Source organism: Carcharhinus amblyrhynchos, chromosome 7 (assembly GCF_965287045.1).
Source record: "Carcharhinus amblyrhynchos chromosome 7, sCarAmb.v2.hapA, whole genome shotgun sequence".
Lineage (NCBI taxonomy): Eukaryota > Metazoa > Chordata > Chondrichthyes > Carcharhiniformes > Carcharhinidae > Carcharhinus > Carcharhinus amblyrhynchos.
The window spans coordinates 119,793,366-119,812,310 of NC_137330.1; the positions used below are offsets into that span (position 1 = coordinate 119,793,366).

General features: G+C 45.1%; 1 protein-coding gene across 9 annotated transcripts in view; it reads right to left on the reverse strand.

Annotated features, from left to right (window-relative positions):
• LOC145345245 (serine/threonine-protein kinase MRCK alpha-like) overlaps window positions 1-18,945 on the reverse strand; it is a 545,867-nt gene that overhangs the window by 99,563 nt on the left and 427,359 nt on the right. For all 9 annotated transcript variants that reach the window (XM_080193034.1, XM_080193032.1, XM_080193031.1 and 6 more), the window contains exons 18-19: window positions 10,320-10,425; window positions 8,727-8,875 (exon numbers count right to left, since the gene is read on the reverse strand). In XM_080193034.1, coding sequence (XP_080049160.1) covers window positions 8,727-8,875; window positions 10,320-10,425 — 255 coding nt within the window. The remainder of the gene's footprint in view (window positions 1-8,726; window positions 8,876-10,319; window positions 10,426-18,945) is intronic.

The window sequence follows — 18,945 nt, forward strand, 5'->3', positions numbered from 1 at the left end:
GGGTAGGGTGTTAGCGTGGATAGAGGATTGGTAGTCAAATAGGAGACAGAGAGTGGGGGTTAATGGGTGCTATTCGGATTGGCGGTTGGTGACTAGTGGAGTGCCCCAGGGGTCGGTGCTGGGGCCTCAGCTATTTACCATTTACATAGATGATCTGGAGGATGGAACCGAGTGTATGGTGTCGAAATTTGCTGATGACACCAAGATTGGTGGAACGGCAAATTGCACAGAGGGTGTGGAGAGTCTGCAGAAGGATCTAGATAGGCTGGGCGAATGGGCCAGGAAATGGCAAATGGAATTTAATGTTGGCAAGTGCGAGGTGGTCCACTTTGGTAGGAATAATGGTAGGAAGGACTATTACTTACGTGGCGAAAAACTGCAGCATGCGACGGTGCAGAGGGACCTCAGGGTCCTTGTGCATGAGTCGCAAAAACCCAGCCTGCAGGTGCAGCAGGTGGTCAGGAAGGCTAATGGGATGCTGGCCTTCATAGCGAGGGGGATTGAATATAAAAGTAGGGAGGTCTTGCTGCGGCTGTATAGGGCATTGGTGAGGCCACAGCTGGAGTACTGTGTGCAGTTTTGGTCGCCGTACTTACGCAAGGATATTTTGGCCTTGGAGGGAGTGCAGAGGAGGTTTACTAGGCTGATACCGGAGTTGAGGGGGTTGAGCTATGAGGAGAGGCTGAATAAACTAGGCATGTACTCGTTAGAGTTTAGAAGAATGAGGGGAGATCTCATTGAGACGTATAAGATGATGAATGGGATGGATAGGATAGAAGTGGAGAGGCTCTTCCCACTCAGAAAGGACAGTAGGACTAGGGGGCACAGCCTCAAGATAAAAGGGGGGCGGTTTAGAACGGAGTTGAGGAGGAACTTCTTCACTCAAAGGGTGGTGAATCTCTGGAATTCTCTGCCCGTTGAGGTGGTGGGGGCTGCCTCGCTAAATATTTTTAAGACACGGGTTGATGGGTTTTTGATAAGCGAGGGGATTAAGGGTTATGGGGAGAGGGCGGGAAAGTGGAACTGAGACACGACAGATCAGCCATGATCTTATTGAATGGCGGGGCAGGCTCGAAGGGCTGGATGGCCTACTCCTGCTCCTATTTCTTATGTTCTTATGTTATGTTCTTAATACCTGACAATGGGGAAAATGCTAGAACCCATTAGTAAGGAAGTAATAGCAAACCATTTAGAAAATCACAATAAAGCAATCTTGACTCTGTAAAATTGTATGGAAAGGAAATAGTGTTTGATAAATTCATTAGAGTTCTTTGAGGATGTAACAAGCAAGGTGGATAAAGGAGCACTAGTAGATGTCTTGTATTTAGATTTCCAAAAGGAATTCAATAATGTGTCACATTTAAGGTCATTACACAAAGACATAGTGCTGTGGGTACTAAACTAACATGGATATAGGATTTGTTAACTAACAGGAAGGAAAGAGTTGGGATAATTCTGATAGTTGGAATAAGTCTGATAGAGTGGTTATCTCCGGACTCTTGCCTGTGCCACGGGATAGTTTAGAGAGGAATAGAGAGAGGGAAAGTTTGAACTCGTGGCTGAGGGGTTGGTGCAGGACGGAGGGGTTCAGGTACTTGAGCAATTGGGGCTCATTCTGGGGAAGGAGGGACCTCTATAAGAGGGATGGTCTACACCTGAATCAGAGGGGGACCAATATCCTGGGGGGTAAATTTGCTAAGGCTATGCAGGGAGGTTTAAACTGATTCGGACGGGGGGTGGGATCCTGAGTAGAGGGGTTGAAAGTGAGGGGGCATAGATGGGGACTGCAATGCACAGCATCGCAGGGGTGGGGTGGAGCAGGGTTTGAAATGCGTATACTTTAATGCGAGGAGTATTCGCAATAAAGTGGATGAACTTGCAGCGTGGATCAGTACCTGGGACTTCGATGTTGTGGCCATTTCAGAGACATGGATAGAGCAGGGTCAGGAATGGTTGCTGCAGGTCCCGGGGTTCAAATGTTTTAGTCGGAGTAGAGAAGGAGGTGGGGGGGGGGGAGGGGTAGCATTATTGGTCAGGGATTGCATCACAGTGTCAGAGAGGAAGTTTGATGAGGACTTGTCTGTTGAGGTAGTATGGGCGGAGATTAGAAATAGGAGTGGAGAGGTCACCCTGTTGGGAGTCTTTTATAGACCTCCTAAAAGTTCTAGAGAGGTTGAGGAAAGGATTGCGGAGACGATCCTGGTTAGGAGTGAAAGTAATAGGGTAATTGTTATGGGGGATTTTAACTTTACTAATATTGATTGGAATTGTTATAGCTCTAGCTCATTAGAGGGTTCAGTTTTTGTACAAAGCGTGCAGGAAGGTTTTTTGACTCAGTATGTAGATAGGCCAACTAGAGGTGAGGCTATATTGGATTTGGTGCTGGGAAATGAGCCAGACCAGGTGCTAGACTTGGAAGTTGGTGTGCATTTTGGTGATAGTGACCACAATTCGGTTACGTTCACCTTAGTGATGGAAAGGGATAGGCATGAACCTCGGGCTAGTGGTTTTAGCTGGGGGAAGGGTAATTATGAGGCTATTAGGAGAGAATTAGGAAGCATAGGTTGGACTAGGAGATTACAGGGACTGGGAACGTCTGAAATGTGGAGTTTTTTCAAGGAGCAGCTACTGCGAGTCCGTGATAGGTATGTCCCTGTCAGGCAAGGAGGAATTGGTAGGGCTAGGGAACCGTGGTGCACCAAAAAAGTTTTTTCGTTGGTTAAGAGGAAAAAGGAGGCTTATGTTCGGATGAGACGTGAGGGCTCGGGTAGTGCACTAGAAAACTTTAGATTGGCTAAGAGGGAGTTGAAGAGTGAGCTAAGAAGGGCTAAAAGAGGACATGAGAAGACTTTGGCTGATAGGGTTAAGGAGAATCCTAAGGCGTTCTATAGGTATGTCAAGAACAAAAGGTTGGTTAGGGCAAGATTAGGGCCAGTTATAGACAGCAGAGGGAAGTTATGTGTGGAACCGGAGGAGATTGGTGAAGCATTGAACCAATACTTCTCTTCGGTGTTCACGCAGGGGGACATGGATATAGCTGAGGAGGACACTGGGTTGCAGGGGAGTAGAATTGACAGTGTTGCAGTTGATGAGGAGGATGTGCTAGATATTCTGGAGGGTCTGAAATAGATAAGTCCCCTGGTCCGGATGGGATTTACCCCAGGATTCTCTGGGAGGCAAGAGAAGTGATTGCTGAGCCTCTGGCTCTGATCTTCAGGTCGTCGTTGGCCTCTGGTATAGTACCGGAAAATTGGAGGTTAGCGAATGTTGTCCCATTGTTTAAGAAGGGGAACAGAGACTTCCCCGGGAATTATAGACCGGTGAGTCTCACTTCTGTTGTGGGCAAGGTTTTAGAAAAAATTATTCGGGATAGGATTTATAGTTATTTGGAGAGTAATGAATTGATTGGAGATAGTCAGCATGGTTTTGTGGCGGGTAGGTCGTGCCTTACTAACCTTATTGAGTTTTTTGAGAAAGTGACCAAAGAGGTGGATGGGGGTAAGGCAGTGGACGTGGTGTATATGGATTTTAGTAAGGCGTTTGATAAGGTTCACCATGGTAGGCTTCTGCAGAAAATGCAGATGTATGGGATTGGGGGTGATCTAGGGAATTGGATCAGGAATTGGCTAGCGGATAGGAGACAGAGGGTGGTGGTTGATGGTAAATATTCATCATGGAGTTCAGTTACGAGTGGTGTGCCTCAGGGATCTGTTTTGGGGCCACTGCTGTTTGTAATTTTTATTAATGATCTGGATGAGGGTATAGTTGGGTGGATTAGTAAATTTGCTGATGACACCAAAGTCGGAGGTGTGGTAGATAGTGATGAAGGGTGTCATAGTTTGCAGGAAGACAGACAGGTTGCAGAGCTGGGCCGAGAGGTGGCGGATGGAGTTTAATGCGGAGAAGTGTGAGGTAATTCACTTTGGTAGGAATAACAGATGTGTCGAGTATAGGGCTAACGGGAGGACTTTGAATAGTGTGGAGGAGCAGAGGGATCTAGGTGTATGTGTACATAGATCCCTGAAAGTTGGGAGTCAAGTAGATAAGGTTGTTAAGAAGGCATACGGTGTTTTGGCATTTATTGGTAGGGGGATTGAATTTAGGAGTCGCAGCGTCATGTTGCAACTGTACACAACTCTGGTGCGGCCGCACTTGGAGTACTGTGCGCAGTTCTGGTCCCCACATTACAGGAAGGATGTGGAGGCTTTGGAGAGGGTGCAGAGGTGGTTTACCAGGATGTTGCCTGGTATGGAGGGGAGGTCCTATGAGGAGAGGCTGAGGGATTTGGGGTTGTTTTCGCTGGAAAGAAGGCGGCTAAGAGGGGATCTTATTGAAACATATAAGATGATTAGAGGTTTAGATAGGGTGGATAGTAATAGCCGTTTTCCTCTGATGGAGAAATCTAGCACGAGGGGGCATGGCTTTAAATTAAGGGGTGGTAGTTATAGGACGGATGTCAGGGGTAGATTCTTTACCCAGAGGGTGGTGAGGGATTGGAATGCCCTGCCTGCTGCAGTTGTAAATGCGCCTAGTTTGGGGGTGTTTAAGAGATCCGTGGATAGGTTTATGGATGAAAAGGGATTGGTTTAGGTTAGTGGGTCATTGTTTTGTAACTGGTCGGCGCAACATCGTGGGCCGAAGGGCCTGTTCTGCGCTGTAATGTTCTATGTTCTAATTGGATCATTTTCAGATTGGTAATCTGTAACCGGTGAGATGCTGCAGGGATCAGGGCTGGAGCCTCAACTATTTACAATCTATTTCAATGACTTAGATGAAAGTACAGAGATATTGTGTCTAAATTTGCTCACAATGCAAAGTTAGGTAGGAAAGCCAATTGTCAGGGTGACATAGAGTCTGCAAAGGGATCTGTTTTGGTTAAATGAGGGGCAAAATTTGGTGCATGGAGTATAATGCAAGTTGTCCATAATGGTTGGAATAATAAAAAAGCAGAGTATTGTTTTAAATCTAGAAAATGTAGATAATGCTACAGTAACTAGTGGGTGGCACAATGGCTAGCATTGCTGCCTCACAACACTAGGGAATTAGGTTCAATTCTGACCTTGGGTGGCTGTGTGGAGTTTGCACCTTCTTCCATGTTCTGAGGTTTTCCTCAGGATCTCCAATTTCCTCCCACAGTCCAAAAATGTGCGGGTTAGGTGAATTAGCCATGCTAAATTGTCCCTTTGTGTCCCAGGACATGTGGGTTAGAGGGATTAGTGGGGTAAAATATGTGGGGTTACAAGGATAAGGCCTGGGTTGGATGCTGTTTCAGAGAGCTGGTGCAGACATAATGGGCTGAATGGTCTCCTTCCACACAGTAAGGAGTCTATGCAAGATTCATACATAAATTCCATGAAGTTAGCAAGTAGGTACAGCAAGTAATCAGGAAGGCAAATGGAATGTTGCAAAAGGGATGGAGTATAACAGTAGGTAAGTCTTGTGACAATCCTACAGGGCGTTGGTGACACCACACCAAGTTTTGGTTTCCTTACTTAATGGGGAATGTAGTAGCATTAGAAGTAGTTCAGATAAGGCTCATCAGGCTGATTCTTGGAATGAAGGGCTGTCTCATTAAAGAAAAGTTGAGCATGCTGGGCCAATATTCATTGGAGTTTAGAAGAATGAAAGGTGATCTCATCAAAACATAAGATTTTGAGGGCTCTTAATGCTTCCTTTTGTAGAGAAATCTAGAACTAGGAGGCATAGGTTCAGAATAAGGAGACTTCCATTAAGATGGTGATGCCTAGAAATGTCTTCATCAAGGGGTGATTAATCTTTGAAATTCTCCACCACAGAATAGTGGAGGCTTGGTCACTGAATATATAAAGATTGAATTAGGCAGATTTTTGATCTTCATGGGAGCTGCAGTTGAAGCATTGACCAGATGAGCTACGATCATTCTGAATTCCTATATGAATTTTTTTCACATCTCTCCTCTGCTTTCCATAGACTACCTGAACCTTGCTCTTGACATTTAAGAACATAAGAACATAAGAAATAGGAGCAGGAGTAGGCCATCCAGCCCTTCAAGCCTGCCCCGCCATTCAATAAGATCATGGCTGATCTGTCGTGTCTCAGTTCCACATTCCCGCCCTCTCCCCATAACCCTTAATCCCCTCGCTTATCAAAAACCCATCAACCCGCGTCTTAAAAATATTTAGCAAGGCAGCCTCCACCACCTCAACGGGCAGAGAATTCCAGAGATTCACCACCCTTTGAGTGAAGAAGTTCCTCCTCAACTCCGTTCTAAACCGCCCCCCCTTTATCTTGAGGCTGTGCCCCCTAGTCCTACTGTCCTTTCTGAGCGGGAAGAGCCTCTCCACCTCTATCCTATCCATCCCATTCATCATCTTATATGTCTCAATGAGATCTCCCCTCATTCTTCTAAACTCTAACGAGTACATGCCTAGTTTATTCAGCCTCTCCTCATAGCTCAACCCCCTCAACTCCGGTATCAGCCTAGTAAACCTCCTCTGCACTCCCTCCAAGGCCAAAATATCCTTGCGTAAGTGCGGCAACCAAAACTGCACACAGTACTCCAGCTGCGGCCTCTCCAATGCCCTATACAGCCGCAGCAAGACCGCCCTACTTTTATATTCAATCCCCCTCACTATGAAGGCCAGCATCCCATTAGCCTTCCTGACCACCTGCTGCACCTGCAGGCTGGGTTTTTGCGACTCATTCACAAGGACCCCGAAGTCCCTCTGCACCGTCGCCTGCTGCAGTTTTTCGCCACGTAAGAAATAGTCCTTCCTACCAAAGTGGACCACCTCGCACTTGCCAACATTAAATTCCATTTGCCATTTCCTGGCCCATTCGCCCAGCCTATCTAGATCCTTCTGCAGACTCTCCACACCCTCCGTGCAATTTGCCGTTCCACCAATCTTGGTGTCATCAGCAAATTTCGACACCATACACTCGGTTCCCTCCTCCAGATCATCTATATAAATGGTAATTAGCTGAGGCCCCAGCACCGACCCCTGGGGCACTCCACTAGTCACCAAACCGCCAATCCGAATAGCACCCACTGACCCCCATTCTCTGTCTCTTATTTGACAACCAATCCTCTATCCACGCTAACACCCTACCCCCAACTCCATGCCCCCTTACCTTCTGCAATAACCTCCTGTGAGGTACCTTGTCAAACGCCTTCTGAAAATCAAGAAAGACCACATCCACCGGCTCTCCTCTATCCACCGCCCTAGGCACATCCTCATAGAACTCCAATAAATTTGTCAGACACGACTTCCCCTTAACGAAATCGTGCTGCGTCTGCTCTATCAAGCAATTCCCCTCAAGATGACATTTGTCATGAGCCTTTTGTTTTATTTAAACTTTCATTTCCTTTTTCATCCAGGGCATTTAGCTTTGGACATTCTGCCTTTTCCCTTCCCCTTCAAAGCAGTATGTGTGACTGCACCCAAACTCTCACTCCCCCAAATGCCTTCCACTGCCTTCTTGCTGCTTATCTCGAACTGTCTTTTTTAACTAACCTATGCTTGACTCCTTCACAAAATTACAAAAATTAGCACATTTATCGAAACGATTTCCTGCAGTGACACACAACACGTGCTCCCCTTCATACTTACACATCTACAAACATTAGTTCTGCAGGATTCTTGCCACGTTTTATCAAGAAATTCTGGTCTATTTTGCTACAGACAGGATAGAGCAGAGGATGTCTATGTTGTATTTTAATTGACTCTAAATAGACGGACTAAACTTAGTCTAAAAATTACCTTCAAGAAGTATTGTTGTTGAGCAAAGTACATAGTTTCTGCTGCCAGGAAGTCTGAAACACATGACTATCTATACGATGGGGAGATGCCCATTCTGGATTGATACCCCATATCAACACCTCAGGTCAGTAATTCATTTAATAGCTGCTGGGTAGTTGACATGAACTGTTTTAGGCATTAACAGACTGACAGGTGGGAAAGGATGGAAAATTCAATCAGCTGAAATATTGAGGTGTGATTTCTTTGAGGGGAGCTAGACAGTAAACCTCTCAATATTAATGCTTTTCCCCATGATGTACAAGTTCTACTGCATTTGCAATTTCCTGTCAACCTCCAAGTGCATGTTTCTAAATTGAAAGGATATTTTTGGGATAAATGTATCGCTCCGACAGAACTCTGTGGATTGAGAGCCTATGTCATCCCATCCAAGATCACAACATGAAGGCATTCACAACACTGGTCCCTTTACAAATGTGTGAACTAATTGTTTTAAATAAACGTTATTGTTTTAAACATCGTGCTTTCAGTAATTTTTGTATCTTACCGCTTCAATGATTATTTGATTTATAAATAAATACACCTTATACACACTGCGGCTTTCTCCCTTTCAAATTTGAAGCCAAAGGACCAGCAGCCTGCACCATCTCCAGTAACAACCGGTACAGTGAAAGTGCCAGCAGCCAGCATCATCTCCAGTGGCCACTGTACAGTGAAAGTGCCAGCAGCCTGCACCATCTCCAGTGGCCACTGTACAGTGAAAGTGCCAGCAGTCAGCACCATCCCCAGTGGCCACAGTACAGTGAAAAGGTAATTTTTAATTCTGGGAATGCTGGCACAACTTGGTATAAGAATGCAAAGTTCATCTCCATCAATGGTTGATTTTCTTATGGCAACCACCTGGTAATTCTGAAAACAGTTAAAAGGTGTACTTGGGAAAAGCAGGCACTTCTTCCTTTGCACAATTATTTATGTACTTAGTGAGCTCACCACTCAGTCGATATGCTAGCTGCTTTGACCTTATTAAGCTCATCTTGAATTGCCTGTTTGGCTCGGATCTCTGCATCGAGTGCTGACTGTAGTTCTAATCGAGCCGACATGTCTACTTTCTGAGACCGGCGCATCTTCCATGGCATATCCTGAGAGAAATAAACAGAGGTAAAGAGAATTAAGGAAGGGGTTAAAAAAGGACAACCATTTGTCTGAGGTGTATTAAGAGTAAAAAGTCTGACAACACCAGGTTTTAGTCCAACCGATTTATTTGATAATACTCACAAGCTTTCGAGGGGACTGCCTCTTCGTCAGGTGAATGGAGAGTTCTGGCCTCAGACAGAGCATATAAAGCACAGACAGTTTAGAGATTACTGATTAAAATGCGAATCTTTACACCTAACCTGCTGTTCAAGACCTGAAGTGGCTGACAATGTGAGTGGAAGGAGCACTCTGTAACCTGTGATCAGTGTTCCTTCCACTCACATTGTCAGCCATTTCAGGTCTTGAACAGCAGGTTAGGTGTAAGGATTCGCATTTTAATCAGTAATCTCTAAACTGTCTGTGCTTTATATGCTCTGTCTGAGGCCAGAACTCTCCATTCACCTGACGAAGAGGCAGTCCCCTCGAAAGCTTGTGAGTATTATCAAATAAATCGGTTGGACTAAAACCTGGTGTTGTCAGACTTTTTACTGTGTTTACGCCAGTCCAACGCCGGCATTCCCACATCATGTGTATTAAGAGTACATACTGTCAAATTGCTCCCTAATGACGAAGGCAACTCCCAAGAAGCATCTCATTCAAACAGTCAGAATGTGCCATCAATAGCTGGAAGTTCCAGCTGAGGCTTAGCTTCCAATTCAAGCCAAGCTGAAGATAGAAGGAACCCAACTGAAAACGTCTTGCACTCATTTTTACTGGAATTTATTTGTTTTATGGTTTGGTGAACTGCCCATGTGGAGCTGTGGGCCTTATTTTACAAGGTTGTACACCATAGGTGACAACAAGAAGCCTGTTTAGAATGTACACTTTTTTCCATTCATAGAATCCCTGCAGCCCTGGAGGAGACCATTCGGCCCATTGAGTCTGCACCGACTCTGACAGAGCATCCCACCCAGTTCCCATCCCTGTAACCCCAGGTACTTACCCCGCGAATCCTCCTAACTTATACAACTTTGGACAGTAAGGAGCGATTCAGCATGGCGAATCAACTTAACCCGCACATCTTTGGACTGTGGGAGGAAAACTGGAGGAAACAGGGAGAAGGTGCAGACTCCACACAGATAGTGACCTAAGGCCAGAATTGAACCCAGGTCCCTGATGCTGTGAGGCAGCAATGCTAACCCATTGTGCCACCACTGACAAGTTCAATGCGAAATAATGTGAACATTTTAAAAAGGGGGGAGATTATGTCACAGGCTGGGTGGGAGATGGGGGAAGTTAGGAGGAAACGTTTAGCCCTGATAAACCAGTTATGGTGAGAGGCAGGCTCAACGTGCCTTTCCTTGTTTCTGTGTTCATTAAAGTTTGGGGCTGGAGCGAAAAGCGTTAGTGGATATTAACAGCCAAACATTAACGACAAAAGATCCTTACTGTTGCTCGTGCTCCTAAACTGGAATTCCTCAAAGACTCCAACTCCTCCGTCATTTTGGTTGCCAATGCCTGAAGATAACCTCGAGCATCCTTCTCATCACTTACCCTGAAACACAAAGGCAAGTAAATCACACTTGCATAACACAGACGTAACCAATCAATCAAAAAGATTCAATATTCAGCAGCCGGTTTTAAACAGGGATAGAACAGCTGAGATGATAAGTAAAACTAACGAAGCATATTTAATGGCAGATTTTAGGTGTTATTACTTTTTGTGAGATGTGTTCAGACAATGAGTGCCACACACTGCAGCCATACACAGCTGGAAGGCAGTAAGGTCAGTGTAAAACTGGCAGCCTTTGCCCCACTCAGCTGCTGGAAAATGTGCTGCTCCAGCAGATCAGATGGGCCACCAGTGGCATCAAGTCCCAGCAGTTTCATAGTGGCTGAATGACAGGACCCTTGCTGTGTGGACCTGGCAGGACTAGGGCAATATCATAAAAATCCTTACAATGCAGAAAGAGGTCATTCACAGCTCTTCGAGTCTACACCGACAGAGCGTCTTACCAGGCCCACCCACCTCCCCATCCACATATTTGCCCTGCTATTCCTCCTAACCTGTACATCTTGGGACACTAAGGGAGAATTTAGCATAGTCAATCCACCTAAGCTGCACATCTTTGGACCAAGAGGGGAAACCAGAGCACTGAAGGGAACCCATGCAAACACAAGGAAAACATGCAAATTCCATACAGACAGTGACCCAAGATGTGCAGATGGATTAGCCATGGTGAATATGGGGACTTACAGGGATAGGGCAGGGGAAAGTGCCTGGGTAGGATACTTTAGAGTCGGTGCAGGATTGATGGGCTGAATGGCCTCTTTTAAATTGAAGGGAATCTCTGATTCTAAGTGAGTGGTTTGCTAGACCACTTCAGTGTGCAGTTAAGGGTGAACCCCATTGCTGTGGGTCTGGAGTTACATGCAGCTCATGAAGAAATAAGGAAGGTACATCTCCTTTCCTAAAGGACATTAGTGAACCACTGCAGTTCTTGAGAAGACAATGTCTCATCTTCACGCTGAGGACACCCTCCACTGCATTAAATAAAACAAATTGCTGACTAATCCAGCAACTCAAAACTGGGCATTTGTGAGACACTGTGGGCCATCAACAGCAGAACTGTATTCAACAACAATCCTGATGGTCCACGATATCCCTCTTTATACCATGAAGCCAGGGGATCCACCCTGGTTCAATGAGGAGTGCGTGAGAGCATGTCAGGAGAACCAAGCATTCTTAAAGTAAACCTTGAAATTATAACACAGAACTACTTGCCAAACAGTTATGTGATGGAAGAGGTAAGTGACCCCATAACCAACAGATCACAGCGAAGCTCAGTCCTGCCACTTGCAAGCATGAGCAGTGGTGGGCGATTAAACATACTGGAAGAAGTTGCTCCACTAATAGTCAGATGGAGGAGCCCAGCACATTAGTGCAAAAGACAAGGCTGAACTATTGTCACCATCCTCAGCCAGAAGTGATGAATGGATGATCTACTTTGACTTTCTCTGGAGGTCCCCAGCATCACAGATGTCAGCCTTCAGCCAATTCAATTCACTCTACTTGATGTCAAGACATCTATCGGCCCTGACAGTAGTGCTGAAGTAGTGCTCCTGTTCCAGTACAGCCACAAGACTGACATCTATCCGGCAATATGGAAAATCGCCCAGGTATGTTCTGCTCACAAAAAGCAGGACATATTTAGTCTGGCCAATTAGCACCCCTCAGTCTAATCTTGATCATCAGCAAGACGATAGGTGGTGTCATAGACAGTGCTATCAAGTAGCAGACACTCAGCAATAACCTCTGATGCTCTGATGAGGACACAATGAGCACTGATGCTCATTTTGGGTTCCACCAGGGCCACTCAGCTCCTCAATCCTGATCCACATATAGATGAGATGAATAACTTGAAGAGGCGAGGTAAGTGTGACTGCCCTTGACATGAAGCCCACATAACGGATTCCTAGCAAAACTGAAGTTAATGAGAATTGGGGGTAAACTCTCCACTGGTTGGAGCTTGACTAATTCAGGATAAAGCAGCCTGCTTGATTGGTACCCATTTATGAGCCAGTGAGATATTTGAGAGGAGACCATTGTTTCTGAATAGAATAGCTCAGATGGACAGGACTACAACAAGCCCTGCACAACTGCAGCAAAACTTTCCTACTTTTTTATTCTTTTCCTTTTCAATGGATGCCAACATTTCTTTAACTTCCTAAACGTTTGTACTTGAATATTATATTTATGTGACTAGTGTACCAGAACACTGTTAGAGGGTGTTGGAGGGATTCAAAAAACCCTGGGATTTAAAAGCTAATAAAATTACTAAACTGGAGCAATTAACTTAGAAGAAGAACCACAATGTGCCTTCTACTTATACAAAGGTACTACTTGCATAGACACACTCATAATTACTGTAGAATTTATTTGTATTTTAGATTTAAGAACATAAGAACGTAAGAAATAGGAGCAGGAGTAGGCCATCTAGCCCTTCGAGCTTGCCCCGCCATTCAATAAGATCATGGCTGATCTGAAGTGGATCAGTTCCACTTTCCCGCTCTCTCCCCATAACCCTTAATTCCCTTGTCTGTCAAAAACCTATCTACCCGTGACTTAAATATATTTAGCGAGGTAGCCTCCACCACTTCAACGGGCAGAGAATTCCAGAGATTCACCACCCTTTGAGTGAAGAAGCTCCTCCTCAGCTCCATTCTAAACTGCTCCCCCCATCTTGAGGCTGTGCCCTCTAGTCCTGCTGTCCTTTCTGAGCGGGAAGAACCTCTCCACCTCTACCCTATCCATCCCTTTCATCATCTTATACGTCTCTATCAGATCTCCCCTCATCCTTCTAAACTCCAATGAGTACAAGCCCAGTCTATTTAGTCTCTCTTCATAGCCTAAACCCCTCATCTCCGGTATCAGCCTAGTGAACCTCTCCTGCACTCCCTCCAAGGCCAAAATATCCTTGCGCAAGTGCGGCGACCAAAACTGCACGCAGTACTCCAGCTGCGGCCTCACCAATGCCCTGTACAGTAGCAGAAGACCTCCCTGCTTTTATATTCTATCCCCCTCACTATAAAGGCCAGCATCCCATTTGCCTTCTTGATCACCTGCTGCACCTGCAGACTGGGTTTTTGCAACTCATGCACAAGGACCACCAGGTCCCTCTGCACCGTAGCATGCTGAAGCTTTTCGCTCTTTAAATAGTAATTTCTCCTACTATTATTTCTGCCAAAGTGGATAACCTCACACTTGCTAACATTGTACTCCATCTGCCAGGTCCTCGCCCACTCGCTCAGCCTATCCAGATCCCTCTGCAGACTTTCCACACCCTCCGCGCAATTTGCTTTTCCACTCATCTTTGTGTCATCAGCAAATTTCGACACCCTACACTCAGCCCCCTCCTCCAGATCATCTATATAAATGGTAAGTAGCTGAGGCTCCAGCACCGATCCCTGCGGCACTCCACTAGTCACCAACCACCAATCAGAATAGCACCCATTGATACCAACTCTCTGCCTCCTATTAGACAACCAATCCTCTATCCACACTAACACCCTACCCCCAACTCCATGCCCCCTAACCTTCTGAAGCAACCTTTTGTGCGGCTTAAATACTTATTTAAATAAGTATTTCTGAATGTATTGTGCACCTTGGCCAAAATGCAAACTGGCCTGGAACAGAATGGGAAGAGAGTTAAACCGGACAGGCCACATCCTTTCGGATCAATAGGCTACAGAATACAGTCATGTTATCAGAAGAAAGTCACAGACAGTGCAAATTCTCATACTTCAGACAATGTATAGAAGTATTCACAAAGTATATAAAGTATTCAATTCCCACTGATAATCAGGCAGTGCGAGATAGTGGGAACGTCACCTCTTCAACTCTCTGGCTTATGGTGCGAAAGCAACCTTTCAACCTTACAGATTTATGTAAGTGAGGTTGCTTAGTAACAGTGGGTAGGAACCCCTGGGCCTATAGACCAATGAATTCCTAATTCTGCTAGAAGGTACTGCAATTGGCCAAGGTAAATAATGTGTTCTGATGTGACTGGAGCATCCAGTTAGGATGACAGGGTGGGTGGGAGAAATTAATTCTTGAAAAGGTACAACCATTTTTCCATTGCATTGTAAACTTCAGAAAGGAGCTGGCATGTCCGGCTGCCTTCTCCTGGCATGTGTTGGTCAATAAAAAAACATCTTTAACCACGTGTTTTCAATCCTGGACTTCTGATGTTAAAACCTCTGCTTCAGACACCTAGTTGCCTGTTTATCACTAAGTTCTGCAATAACTCTCCATTTATATTTTTCTTTCACTGATATAGCTGAAACTCTCCTAGTGAACACAAGGTGGCACTAAATGACCAAGTTTCCAAGCTGACAAAAGCTCAAATCACCCAACACTAAGGCAGTCATGAAATGAGGTATCATCAAGGTTTAAAGTCAGCTTCAGTGTAATGTTTATTAACTAGGATAGAACAGGTTTATTTAAAATTAGCACTGCATTAAAGCACACAGGATGTTCAATTGTGGGAGTGCTGCAGTAAGGACAACCGCCCATAAAGTAATAACTTAACACAATTATAAATCTGTATCATTCCAAATCATTAAAAAGTTTAAATACTTAAATAAAACGCCATTCACCACCTGTCACAGTTAGAACATGCACATCTGTTTCTATTTATTTATAAGTGAATGTAATAGGTCTAGTTGGTGACATAATTCAGCAAGAAGTAAAGAAGAACCGCAGTGAAATGAGTATTTCTGTCACAGCCTTCTCCATTTAATTACTCCGAAGGATGGTTAGGCGTTTTTTTATTCCTCTTTGAGTATATGGTGCTCATCCATTTAGACCACCTAGGCAGCTCTGAATAATGTTTCTAAGACTCGGTTCTGCCACTCCCGTCTTGCCAAATAAAACAACTAAAACAAAACTGGGAATAATGAAAGAATTCCAAGGGTTGTAGTTCAGCCTGAAATGTTCTACTGGTGCTGGCTGTTGTTCCAAATGTAAGGCTTTGTAAAGATACTCTTGCATTGATGTGACACCACGAGATTGCAAAGCCTTCTCACTCACACAGTGAGTGAGTGAGTGTGAGTGCAGTCAGTATTATTTGTATTGCCTCAGCTCCAGCAATCTTGGTGTACACAGCAAGATTCTACAACCAGCAATCTGAACATCTTCCGCTGAGGGGGAAGGGTTGGTCAAGAGACCAGGGAAATCTCTCTCGTCTCCACAGAACATCACAGGATTTTTAACATCCTGAACCATGGGAGTAGATGGGATCTTTTCTTACCACCTCAGAGACAGTGCAGACTGGACCACCAGTCAAGACTCTGGCTCAGAAGCAAGAGGGCTTTCCGGTGAGTTGTGAAGTGGTATTGTCACTGTATAAATAATTCAGAAATCCAGGGTCTGTGGATGAATGTTCAAATCCCACCACTGCAAATGGTGAAATTTGAATTCTAACATTAAAAGTCTACTGATGATCATGAAACTATTGTCGATTGTTGTAAAAACCCATCTAGTTCACCAATGTCCTTTGGGGAAGGAAATCTGCCAGCCTCACCGGTCTGGCCCAGATCCACAGTAATGCCCTCTGAAATGGCTGAGCAAACCATTCAGTTCCAAGGGTAATTAGGCATGGGCAATAAATACTGGTCAGCCAGCAACACCTACATCCCACATTTTTTTTAAAATTTTTTTCAGCAGAAAAACATTTATTGCCTATCCCTTGTCCTTGAGAAGGTGGTGGTGAGCTGCCTTCTTGAATCGCTGCACTCTGAGGTGTAGGTACACCCACAGTGCTGTTAGGGATTGAATTCCAGGGTTTTAACTCAGTGACAGTGAAGGGTCAGCGATATGTTTCCAAGTCAGGATGGGGAGTGACTTGTGTATCTGCTGCCCTTGTCCTTCTAGATGGTAGTGGTTGTGGGTTTGGAAGGTGCTGCCTAAGGAGCCTTGATGAATTCCTGAAGCTGTTGATGACCCCTTCCATCACTTTACTGACGATCGAGAGTAGACTGATGGGATGGTAATTGGCTGGGTTGGATTCCTCCTGTTTCTTGTGTACAGGACATACCTGGGCGATTTTCTATATTGCTGGATTGTAGCTGTACTGGAACAGCTTGGCTAGGGGAGCAGCAAGTTCTGAAGCACAAGGCTATGGCCATTACTGAAATATTGTCAGGGCCTATAGGCTTTGCAGTACCCAGCATCTTCAGCTGTTTCTTGATACCACATGAAGTGAATAGAATTGGCTGGAGACTGACACCTGCAATGCTAGGACCATCCACTTGGCACTTCTGACTGAAGATTGCTGTGAATGCTTCAGCCTTATCTTTTATTAACTGATGTGCTGGGCTTCTCCATCATTGAAGATGGGGATGTTTGTGGAGCCTCCTCCTTCAGTGAGTTGTGTATTGTCCACCACCATTCATGACGAGATGTGGCAGAACTTAGATCTGATCCATTGGCTGTGAGGTTGCTAAGCTCTGTCTGTCACTTGTGCTTATGTTATTTGGCATGCAAGTAATTCTGTGTTGTAGCTTCACCAGGTTGACATCTCATTTTTAGGTATGCCTGGTGCTGCTCCTGGCATACCCTCCTGCACTCTCCATTGAAGGTGGGCCCCTGGCTCTGTGGTGATGGTAGAGTGGAGCATATGTCAGGCCATGAGGTTACAGATTGCACTGAAGTACAATACTGCTGCTGCTGACGGCTCACAGTCCCTCATGGACGCCCAGTCTTAAGTTGTGTTGGGGAGAAAATCCTCACAGGTTAGAGAAAATTTTAAACCATTAGGCATTTAAGACTCTGACAGAACTATCAGCATTGAGCTAAATGACTCTTAATCAGTCTTACAAGCTAACAAGGAACAGTTTGCATACGTCAATGCAGTAAGAGATTTAAAACAAGTGATTGTGATATTTTAAACATATTAGCCGTATTTCATGAAGTAATTGTGCACTTTAGCCAAGAGCAGGCTGTTGTAAGGCCTGATGGTATGGGGACTTCAGACAGAGCCACATTACATAGAACAGTACAGCACAGTACAGGCCCTTCGGCCCTCAATGTTGTGCCGAGTTATGTCCAAACCCAAGATCAAGCTATTCCACTCCCTATAATTCTGGAATGCTCCATGTGCCTATCCAATAACTGCTTGAAAGTTCCTCAAGTGTCCGACCCCACTATCACAACAGGCAGTGTATTCCACACCCCAACCACTCTCTGAGTAAAGAATCTACCTCGGATATTCCTCCTATATCTCTCACCATGAACCTTATACTTACGCCCCCTAGTAACAGCTACATCCACCCAAGGAATTAGTCTCTGCACGTCCACTCTATCTATCCCCCTCATCATCTTATAAACCTCTATTAAGTCGCCTCTCATCCTCCTCTGCTCTAAAGAGAAAAGCCCCAGCTCCCTCAACCTTTCCTCATAAGACCTACCCTCCAAAACAGGTAGCATCCTGGTAAATCTCCTCTGCACTCTCTCCAGTGCTTCCACATCCTTCTTATAATGAGGTGACCAGAACTGAACACAATATTCCAAATGTGGTCTCACCAACGTCCGGTATAGTTGTAGCATAACCCCATGGCTCTTAAACTCAAACCCCCTGTTAATAAACGCTAACTCACTATAAGCCTTCTTCATGGCTCTATCCACTCAAGTGGCAACCTTCAGAGATCTGTGGATGTGAACCCCAAGATCTCTCTGTTCCTCCACATTCCTCAGAACCCTGCCACTGACCCTGTAATCCACATTCAAGTTTGTCCTACCAAAATGAATCATCTCACACTTATCAGGGTTAAACTCCATCTGCCACTTTTCGGCCCAGCTCTGCATCCTATCAATGTCTCTTTGCAGCCTGCAAGAGCCCTCCAACTCATCCACTACTCCACCAATCTTGGTGTCATCAGCAAATTTACTAACCCACCCTTCAGCCCGTTTTTCCAAGTCATTGATAAAAATCACAAATAGCAGAGGACCCAGCACTGACCCCTGTGGTACACCGCTGGTAACTGGCCTCCAGTCTGAAAATTTTCCTTCCACCACCACCCTCTATCTTCTATGAGACATGATGTGGATGTGCCGGCGTTGGACTTTCGAAAGCTTGTGAGTTTACTATCAAATAAATCGGTTGGACTAAAACATAAGAACATAAGAACATAAGAAATAGGAGCAGGAGTAGGCCATCTAGCCCTTCGAGCCTGCCCCGCCATTCAATAAGATCATGGCTGATCTGTTGTGGCTCAGTTCCACTTTCCCGCCCTCTCCCCATAACCCTTAATCCCCTCTCTTATCAAGAACCCATCAACCCGCTTCTTAAAAATATTTAGCGAGGCAGCCTCCACCACTTCGACGGGCAGAGAATTCCAGAGATTCACTACCCTTTGAGTGAAGAAGTTCCTCCTCAACTCTGTTCTAAACCACCCCCCCTTTATCTTGAGGCTGTGCCCCCTAGTCCTACTGTCCTTTCTGAGCGGGAAGAGTCTCTCCACCTCTATCCTATCCATCCCATTCATCATCTTATACGTCTCAATGAGTTCTCCC